Genomic DNA, 10,535 nt, shown 5'->3' on the forward strand with positions numbered 1-10,535 from the left:
CAATATTCCTAAGCACTTGGAATACTAATAGACTCCATGTGCTAGCACAGCAGCTTAGCCAATAGTTATGGGAGTTTACCAAATTAGATATTCTATGCCTTGCTTAGGTACAGAAGGCAAACGAGCAATACTTGGGCTAGAAACATAAAATACCTTTAATTCAAATACTGCATTATAATCCCTCCTTAAACATTCCTTCCATCTAAAACCATTCTTCAGGAACTCTTGAACTAAATTCTGTATTCCAGTGATTTATTTAAATTGGGTCTAGGAAAACTTAGAAGCCGCCAATTTCCAGGCACTTCAACAGTAACGTATTTTTAAGCAGGATCTGGGCAGTCTAACTCATTTTAGGAAGCAGATACCACTGGCAATTTGATGGAAATAATGCTGAGGAACAAAGCATTTCCAGGTTTGCTAAAGTCATGCAGACACATAGCATGCCACTGCCACGCTGGACGAGGCGGTTGGCCAAAACCAACCAATTCCTATTCAAAGACAATTTCCAAAAGAGCTGTTAAAATTAGTAAATCCTTTTTGCAGATGAAATCAAAATACTGTGGTCAAATGTTTTAAGCTGTGCTGCTTTGGGGCACAGCGTGAAGCCAAATAAACTAGGGCTCTTTTATGATGAGCAATTATACAAACCCAATGTGCAAAAGGAGTTTAGAATCAAAATACACATAGTTATATTAATATGAACTGCAGTTCTCTAAAATGAATGGATCTGAGTTATGCTCTGTTTCCATGCTGCCTTTAGAGCCCCAACTCCCCAAATGGGGCACAGCTGATATCCTTGCACTGATGCTTGTTCCCTACCAATGTATAAAAGTGCCACATATGGGCACTTTTACAAGCTTGCATGGATGAGAGAGAGGGAGGGTTCACAAGTTCTTTTTGCATGACATCCTGCGCACCTCAGAAATCCAGCAGAGCAACCCAGACCTACATCAATTCATCTAGGTATACTGCAGAAATTGCTGGTTATAATAGTTTTACACTTCACAGTTTTATTATTTTAACTGATTAACATTCATCAAGTATAACCCATGTTAGATCTAGGATATGGAGGAAGATGGGGCAAATGTAATAAATTAATAGCCTGATGAAATAGGGGTTGCCAAGTAGGTAGGATGTAATTCTACCCTGATTAGTTCTAGCATTGAAAACCACAGTTCACACCATTATTACTAATAGCAGTTACATAAGAGTGGTCTGTCCTGTTAATATCTAGTATGTTACTGTAAACACAATTTACTAGACATTAAACTAGACAGAAAAAGCCCAGTCAGGAAATTCCATTTTCATTTGTTTTTTCTCCTGCCCCAAACATTTGTAAATAAACAATGGTTGCCAATGCATCATAACGGTATCAGTAAAAGTAAAGAGAAACCAAGAAAGTTCTTTTTACTAAACATAGTTATTACTGCAACCCCCCACCCTAAACCATTAAACACAATTTAGAGTGTGTTTTCCCAATGGGAAACTATATTAAATTCAGATACAAACAACTGATGTGAACATTCCCACAAGGCCACCATGGTCGCCTACAAGCAGTTTCTTAATTCTTGAAGATATAGACTAACGCTGAGAAAGATTACTGCCCCATTACAATCTACACATGAAGTCTCGGGGGTTATTTATGTCAGCCTCTATTTCTAAATGACACGTTGCTCACAAATTGCTAGTGGCTTTCGAATGCAACACAAACCTAAATTGTGTGTCTGCCAGGTGCCAGAGACTGAACTCGTCCTTGCTCAAGAATATCTGCTCCCAAGAAGCAAAACCCGGGAAGCTGATGGCAAAAGTGAAATTCAAACTGGCGGTGGGGTGGGGGAATTTGGAAATCCTAAACTCAATAGCCAGCCTGTTGAAAGGATGCCTGTCAATCTTCCTTACCCAACATCTTTGTTTATCTCAGTTGTTTGTTGATTTGTTGTTTTAACCATCATGGTCATATCAACTTTACAGATGCAATACAGGTAAGCACACAAAAACTCTACAATGCAAAGAAGTAAAATATAAAAAGATACTAAAACAGTTTTCTCTTTGTTTATCTAATATTATAACTTCCAAGAATAAATTCTGAGGGGATAGCAAAAATGTGTCTCTTATAAGTAATTGCCGTCTGGCTATCACCAAGTATAATTTTTTTAAAAAGCACGCAAATTGTTTCCTGTCTAATAGTCAGGAATTCAAAACATATCCAAGCAATTGTTTCCAAATTAAGGTCTACAGTCACTAGGATTCCCAATTCTTTTTCTGAAATGGCTCCTGTGACTTTAAGGGCTGCATAGCAAGCAAAAAATTCAAAATGTTTTAAGCATTTCTTAGCATGAATTTGCAATGATGGAAAGAGCATCACTTGCTCAATTTCTGCTTCTCAAACAGCTGTTAAAGGCACAAGAGTTTACAACCCCCAAAAGAGATGGCAACCGTAATGTTCATTGAACAATTACTTTGATTCAAAACATCTTCTTGATTTAGTAAATCTTTTATCTCTCATCTTTGGTTTAAGAAATCTCTTACCACTCAAGTTCTTAACCAAGAGGACTCAGCACTGAAAGAGTACCACTATCATTTAAAAAAGGCTTCTTTACTATATATAATACTAGCTGTACCCTGCCACGCATTGCTGTGGCTCAGTCTGGTTAAATTGAAAAGAAAGAAAAGACAAAGCGGATGTTTCTAATATGTTAATATCACAATGCTTGTGGATATACAATATTTTTAGTTGTTCCATTGTCTGTGTAGATATAGAGATTGTCTGGTTTGCCGATTCTAGAACACGCAACATATAATTGTCCATGTGAGAAGCAATCTGTGTCTAGATCTAAACCGCACAATTCTAAAGATTGGCCCTGAGCTTTGTTGATGGTGATTGCAAACGCCAATCGAATTGGGAATTGCAATCTCTTAAATTGAAATGGCATATCTGTTGGAATCATAGGAATGCAAGGAATAAGGACATTTTCACCTTTGAAAGGTCCTGTCAAGATTGATCTCTGACTATAACAATTGCCACTTCGTCTATAGTTGGAGCATTGAATCTTCGCACATGTTCACCAGCAGGCGTTTTGTCAGCATGAATAACAATCTTGTGTGAATCAGATGGCATCATGTCAATTGCTGTTTTGAACAAATGTACTAAATTGTTTTTTTTCGTGAAGTAGCTGTTGCAGTTTTGAAATGATGGACCTTTTTATGCCGGTATAAATTCCGCAGCGTGCATTCAATTCATCATTGCCATCACCAATGAAATACATTTGTAGGAATTTATGTTGACTATCTTGAAACGGAAGGAAGGAGCCGGCTTTATGATAAATTTGTCCTTTGACTTTGAAAGTTGGCATAAATGGAGCTGTGATGATTTCTGCGCCGAACGACGTCATTTGGAAGCATGAGTTGTATTTCCTGATGTTAGATAGGAAATGCTTTGATTCCGCGGTATATCCGGCAAGCAAAGTTTGTAATGGCTCTGGTGGTTCTCTAAGTTGAGGCAGTTTAATTTTTCCAGCAGCGCAACACATTCCTTTTGTTTCTCCATTAAATTTAAGAGCCTTGCAATAAGGACACACTTCAGTCATAGTGCCGATGAGAACATGCCGCCTCAAACTATAATCATCAGCTGGGTTGTACCGGAATGCAAGGCGATTGTAATTGTGTGATTGTTTACCACGGAGTCGTGTTTGACGCTGATGTGCTGTTTCTCATTTACGTTTTTCAGCCACTCTCAGCCTGTCGCATTCATTCTGTTGAGAACAAAGCAGATCTGAAGCTGTAGAACGCGATTGCCGTGCTCGCAATCGTGCATCCTCAAGTCTGGCTGAACGTTGCTTGGCTGGTTCCTTGGCACGTATTTGAGGCATCCTTTTTCTTTTTTTCTCGTTTGCTGATGCCCGTTCTTCCTCAGTCTGATTTGCAATTTCTCGTCGCAGTGCTTCTGCTCTGCGAGTACGACAACCTAAGTGTGATCTTCTGCGAGGCATTATTTGGATGAAGTAAAGCAGATTGTTTGGTTTTTAAAAAAGGATGTTTTTACGGTGAGAGGGTTAGCGGAAACTCCTGGCAGTTACCTTTGTTCAGAACGTGTAACTGTCACAGGTGTGACATCTATATTCACTCAGCCAATTGTGAGAGAATATGCAAATAGGAGAGGAGGCAGAGGCAGTGGATTGGCCTACTGGTTGGCGATGTCACAATGATCAGCAGGACTGGTTTTTAGGAGGCCTATTTCTTCGATTTTAAGACAAACTTTTGCCCCCATATAGAACATAGTTGCATAACAACGCTCGCGTATTCGAATGCAACGTTGTGTCAAAATTTCGAAGCAATCGGTGAAGAACTTTCGGAGATATAACGTCTGTTTCGAACGAACATTTACATTTTTATTTATATATAGATGGCTGCATATACAATGGTATGTTTGTTCTTTGCTCACTCTAAGGCCTTAGCTAGATCTAAGGTTTATCCCGGGATCATCCCGAGGTCGTACCTGCCTGTTCCCGTAATAACCTGTGTGACATTAACATGAACAGGGATGACCCCGGGACCGTCCCGGTATATATATTTTTATTTATTTATCTAAAGCATTTTTATAGCGCCGCCTCACCATTTCTGGCATCGAGGCGCTTTACAATAACATATAAAACAATTCCATTAAAACCCTCAACCGACATTTAAACAATTCCATTAAAACCCTCACCCTCAAACCATTAAAAGCCCTCGACCCCCAATTTAAACCTCCTTAGCTAGTTTCAGGTCTAGCTAAGGCCTAAGTCCACTTTAAAAAGGAGTCCTTACTCCTATTCCAGAACTGCTTATCAGAAAAATTAAGTAATATTTAAAGGAGAATTACCAGATAATAGTTTGCGCCACCCCTTGCCAGGCTTCAACAGTCTACTGCAATGAAAATAAGCCCATACAAATAACCACCAATGCATCTGTACCTGATGTGAGATAATTCCACGTTACCATTTCACAGGATGATACTCGTTTCTTAGGATAAGAAAGCTTCTCCCAGGATAGTTTGGGTATCAGTATGAGCTCCAAGGGTGAAATCCAACTGTATTCGTCCACCATTGGTCATCCTTCACAGCAGATTTGGAACACATGCATGGGAAATGAGGGAGGGAAGTCTTGTTGCATGAGCAGAAGTTGATTCGTGCAATGTTGGATGTTACCCTACAATTACTTCCTTTCTAGAAAGCAGAAAAGAACTCCAGATATCTCCATATAGCTTCAGTGAACACAAGCTTACCTTGCTGTGCATAAAGCATAATGAAACAGGTAAAGAAGTTATGTAGTCCTGAATAACCCTCACTATTCACTTCAATTCAACCTAAGAAATGAAGTTAACTATTTCTCAGCTGTCATAAAGATAATCAGATAAACATAAATAGATGAGACAGGATAGAATGGCACAAACTTGAGATTTACAAAGGCAAATGCCGTTGTAATCAATTAGTTCAAGAGCTTTTAAAGTATAATATTGTGTGAAGACACTTTTTAATTATGTCATGATTTTAAACCAAAGTGAACTAACACAATGGTTTCTAATTCGATAAAAAAGGGTCTCTCAACTGCAATATCCTTTTCCCAAATCATATAACTTGACCTACTTTATTTAATAAATGTAAACAAGCTAAGAAAAGGTACATGATCCATCAATAAGACAACTAGACCTATCTTAAGGTCCAATGAACTGCTGCAATCAATACAAAGATTCTTGTTTACATTAAAGAGAGCTAACTAACTAGCCTTATATTTTCATTGTCAGTAAATAGAACAATACATTGCTGGGCAACAGTTGCAATTAAATAAATTATGTCCATTAGAAGACAAAAGAATTGTCCTAATGACTTTTAAATAAAAGGAAAAACACAGTGCAAATATTCATCACCAGCGTCAAGCCAAGTCAGAAAAAAGTGATTGAATTTGCAACTCGCTAGTAACAACAAGAGTTCAATGAACACTACAGAGACAGGATCACACTCAGTAATACAATAACTTTCTACCTTAAAAATTAATTACAAAGAGTTGTCAACATTAGATTAATTTTCACGCCTTGCGCTTCAGGGAATGAACTATCAAGCCAACTGAGAGATATAAAACTGCAAAAGCAAACACAACTGGGCAAAGTTTGCTACAGGACTTAATTATTACGACAGTGTAAGTTGTGGTATCTAGAAGTCAAATAATTTATGCTACTATATTTAATTTTATATTAATTTTACATGGGGGAAACAGTTCTAACATACTATTTCAATAATTCAAACTTTGCAGGAAAAGTAACAATGAAACTGGAGTTTATTGGCTTCTTTTAGAAAAAAAATACTTTCCTGCAATTCAGGGGTGCAAAAAGTACGGACCAGACCCCCCAACATCTGTAAAGAGCAGGTGGGGGGACGCTCTTAGAATGGGTTCTATAACTCCTGCCATAAAAACTGGATTCCTAGAACAACCTAAGAAACGGTGCTCAAAAGGTCCTGCCTGCTTCCTAGGTTGTTCTGGGGACACTCTAGGAATGAAACTTCCATGGCAGAACCATAAGTCCATTTCTAGAGGATTTTTTCTTTTCTTTTTTCTGGTGGCAGAAGGAAAGGGTTAAGCTGTATGGGAGTGTATTCGTGAATGTGGGGAAGTAACTGGGTGTGAATAAATGAGGGGGGAAATGTGTGGGTGGAGGTGGGACATGGGGTCTTCAGCCCCAGACAATTTATTCCCAAGGAAATGTTGCACAACTTAACAAGTCTTAAACTGAAGGTTTTAAAACATTATAATGCATACAAGACAAGCACAATGTGAGTTGAGCAAATGGTGTGTGTAATATATAGAAATAATCAAGGATGCATTCTCTCAGGCTACCAAGGGGGCAGTAAAGATTACTATACACTGTGGTAAAGAAAGTACTGGAAGGCTGAATAAAAAGCTTGTTGTTACGAAGTCAAGACAGTGTCAATCTGTTTATGAGAGACCAGAGACAGAACATGATGTCAGAAGTAAAACAGAACTAAAAGCTGAAAATACCACAACAGAGAATAAAGAGGACTTCCAGCACCAGGCAAAATCCCCTATGGACTTTGATAATGGGAATATTGCTGAAAATTGGGCCCAGTGGGGGTGCAAAAAAGGGGAGAAACGAGTTCTCAAGATGCTGAATTTGTTTATTATATTTGGTTGAGAAGCCCGACGCGTTTCAGCCTGTATTTTTTTCTAGGGGGTTGTAGAAAGTAGTCTGCAGAGTTCTTCTTTACAACAAAATGTCTTTTACTGGTTTATCAGTGCCAATTTTTGCAGGCCCAGAACCAGACAAGTGGTCTGAAGAGCAAAAGGCTGCACAGTTCCAGATCAGCATTGGGCAGAAAAGCAGAGATATCTGCAGGGCCTGTGGTGTTAGTGGAAAACTAACTGCAAAGGACAGAAAGAAAACTACAGTACTGTTTGTGTTGTTTGAAGCATACTGCACACCTAGAAAAATGCCTCCGTCAAATGCAAACTGTTTTAAGAAAGGCAGCAAGAGGCAACAGAAGCAGATGACAAGGTCACACAATTACGCCTAATAGCCAAAGATTTGCTTTCCATGACAGTGATTATATGATAAAGGACAGAATATTAATGAGATCTAACTCAAAAGAGATCCAAGAGAAATTACTGCAGGAGGAAAACCTGACCTTAGAAAAGGCAGTAAAATAGCAAGAGACCAGAGATAGAACATGGTGTTTGAAGTAGGATATGAACCCATGCCTTAGTGTGTGTGTGTGTGTGTGTGTGTGTGTGTGTGAATGAGATGTATGTGAATGTGTGTGTGTGCTCGCACACATATGTGCAGATGGTTGCCCACCCTGATCCAGACACCCAATGAAGCTCTCAGGGACAAAAAGGTTGTGCACTCCTGCTGTAAATCATCTCTCACAAAAACCAGGAAGCTCACAAGCCTTTAAAAACATTTATTGCAGACAAAAATATTTTACAATTTTTCATCCTTAAATTAAAATAATGTTTGCATTTATATTACGGGCTAAGGAGTTTTTAAGTTTATACATGTAAATTACCTTTTAAATAGGTTTTTCATCAATACTGAAAAAAATGTGTAATTGTACTCTCACATATTTCGCTAACTGTATTTTAACTGTAGTTTTTCTCGTAATTAGCTACAGCAATTAACAGTGCTTTTCTAGTAATTAGCTGCTGATAGTGATGCACAGCGTCTCCTAGGGTTCTGGACACACACACACACTCTGGGCATGACCATTTTGGCGTACTTCTCCTGATAGGTCACCCAATATGGCTCCCAACCCCAAAAAAGGGTTGTGCACCTTTGCTTTAAATGATCCCATGTTGGTTTAGACTGGCCAACGGATTTTACAAAAAACAAATACTGCTGCCAATGTATGTGATGGAGACAACCTCCTCAAACTTAGTGCCCTCTAGATGTATCAAACTATAACCCCCATCATTCCCAGCCATATTGGCTGGGGGTGATGGGAGTTGTAAGGCATCAGATCTGGAGGGCACCAGGTTGGGGAAGGTTGCCTAGTGTGTATGAAGAGGGTCCGGAAGTGACAATATTAAGAGGAAAACAGTTTCTTGACCAACTATTCTCCAACAAGATCTATTCCACGAAATAATGGGCTTCCGTTACAAGAAGACAGATTTCAGATGAAAATGAGGGGAAAAAGTCCTAATGGTCAAAGCAGTCAGACCATGGAACCAACTGTCTAGGGAGGTGAACCATCACTGAAGGTTTTCAAGCTGAGACTGGGCAGCCATATGTCAGGGATGCGTTAAACTGGATTCCTGCACTTGAGCAGGGGCTTGGACTTGATGGCCTAAATGGCCCCTTCCAGTGATAGGATTCTATGATCTTCCCCCACCCTTTAAAATGTGAATTGTTCATATTGCATCAATGTTTAAACAATTCATCTTGCATCAATGTTTAAATGCCAAGAAAATTAAAATTAACAATGTGAACAATTCAGATGAATAAACCATTTCCTCCCCCCATTCCTTTGCATTCTATCCAATTTGGGGAGTTGGTTAAATAAGGAAAAACATCCTGATGGTAAGATCTGTTCAACAGTGGAACAATCTACCTACAGAGGGGTTGCGGGTTTCCATCTCTGGGTTTTTAAGAAGAGGCTGGACAGCCACTTCTCATAGAGGGTTTAATTGGTTTACCTGCACATTGCAGAGGATTGGACTAGATCAGCCTTTCTCAACCTGGGGCGCTCCAGATGTGTTGGACTACAACTCCCAGAATGCCCCAGCTGGCTGGGGCATTCTGGGAGATGCAGTCCAACACATCTGGAGCGCCCCAGGTTGAGAAAGGCTGGACTAGATGATCCTCATGGTCCCTTCCAACTCTACAATTCTATGATAACAAAAAGCAACATCATGTTTAGGGTGGCCTGTTTTTTCTATTCCTCATGGGAACAAAGCTTTCACTCACAGCCCCTCCCCTTCCAAGGGGTGCTGCTGCTGCACACGTGTCCTGTTTGTGGGTTTCCCCCGGGCAACGGGCACAGCCCCTGTGTGAACAGAATGCTGGCTCGATGGAACCGTGGTCTGAGCCAGCAGGGCTCTTCGGATGTTATGTCAGTTCCCCGTTTCGTCTGTTCCCTCGACCAAAACGGACGCTTCCCGCCCCATTAAGGTGACCTCTTAAAGCTGCTGGTCCAGAGGTAATCTAGGAGGAAACCCCGGGCCGGGCGGGTCTGCGCCTTGGCTCTGCCGCTGCCGGCGGAGAGGCGGGGGAGCGCAGCCAATTTCCGTTCCCAGGTGCACACGCCGCAGGAAGCGGCCGCTTGAAGGATGGCAGCGCATCCTCCCAGGGGCCGAGCTGCCGCGGGGCTGGGGGCGGCCGAGAGACAGAGCAGGAGGGCCTAATTAACTTACCAGGTTAATGAACGTCAGAAATTTCCAGCTGCCTCCGTAGGTCTGATGCGCGGGCATATCAATGGCCTTGTAATTGCACAGGATAGAGAAGTAGGAGAGGAGGATGGCGACCCGCAGCACCTGGCAGGGCACGAGCGCCATGTTGCCCCCCTTTGCAACTAAAGCGGGGGGAGGGGGCGACGGGGGTGGGGGCTGAGCTCCGAAGGAACCCGGCGGCTGGCAGGCGACGGGGACGCGCTTGAGTGCCTGCTAATGTGCGCGCGTGGGTCTTTATGCGCGCGTCCACCGGGGAGACGAAGCTCGCGCGCGCACCACTCGGAGTTCTCCAAGGAGCTGGAGAAAGGTTGGGAGCGAGGGTATAGACTTATAATATGTAGACTAACATACACGGTACCCAAATTCCGGGGGTACTTTGGACGCCATTTTTAGTCTCCCCCCACCCTTGTGAGGGGCAGGGGTTTGATGACAGTTGCCCATATCAAACAGAAAAAAGACAAGGTGGTGGAATAGCTGTAACTGAGCTGCAGTAGCAGCGTGTCCCCGCCAAACAACAACAACAACAGTAGCAGCAAAGTGTGGAGGAGTTCGTGCTCTTCATCATTCAGGTCTTATTCCATTCAAAACAGACTTTTTGTTTT

General features: G+C 41.3%; 1 protein-coding gene across 2 annotated transcripts in view; it reads right to left on the minus strand.

The window, feature by feature from the left end:
- The window catches only part of AIG1 (androgen induced 1), a 111,624-nt gene extending 101,552 nt beyond the window's left edge, over positions 1-10,072 (minus strand). The window contains exon 1 of one of the 2 annotated variants that reach the window (XM_063124590.1): positions 9,898-10,069. In XM_063124590.1, the coding sequence (XP_062980660.1) occupies positions 9,898-10,038 (141 nt within the window). In that variant the 5' untranslated portion in view covers positions 10,039-10,069. Of the gene's footprint in view, positions 1-9,897 lie in introns of both variants that reach the window. The other variant, XM_063124591.1, reaches the window with a different exon arrangement.
- Between the last annotated feature and the right edge of the window lie 463 nt (positions 10,073-10,535).

The sequence above is a fragment of the Elgaria multicarinata genome, chromosome 4, assembly GCF_023053635.1.
Source record: "Elgaria multicarinata webbii isolate HBS135686 ecotype San Diego chromosome 4, rElgMul1.1.pri, whole genome shotgun sequence".
In the NCBI taxonomy this organism is placed as follows: domain Eukaryota; kingdom Metazoa; phylum Chordata; class Lepidosauria; order Squamata; family Anguidae; genus Elgaria; species Elgaria multicarinata.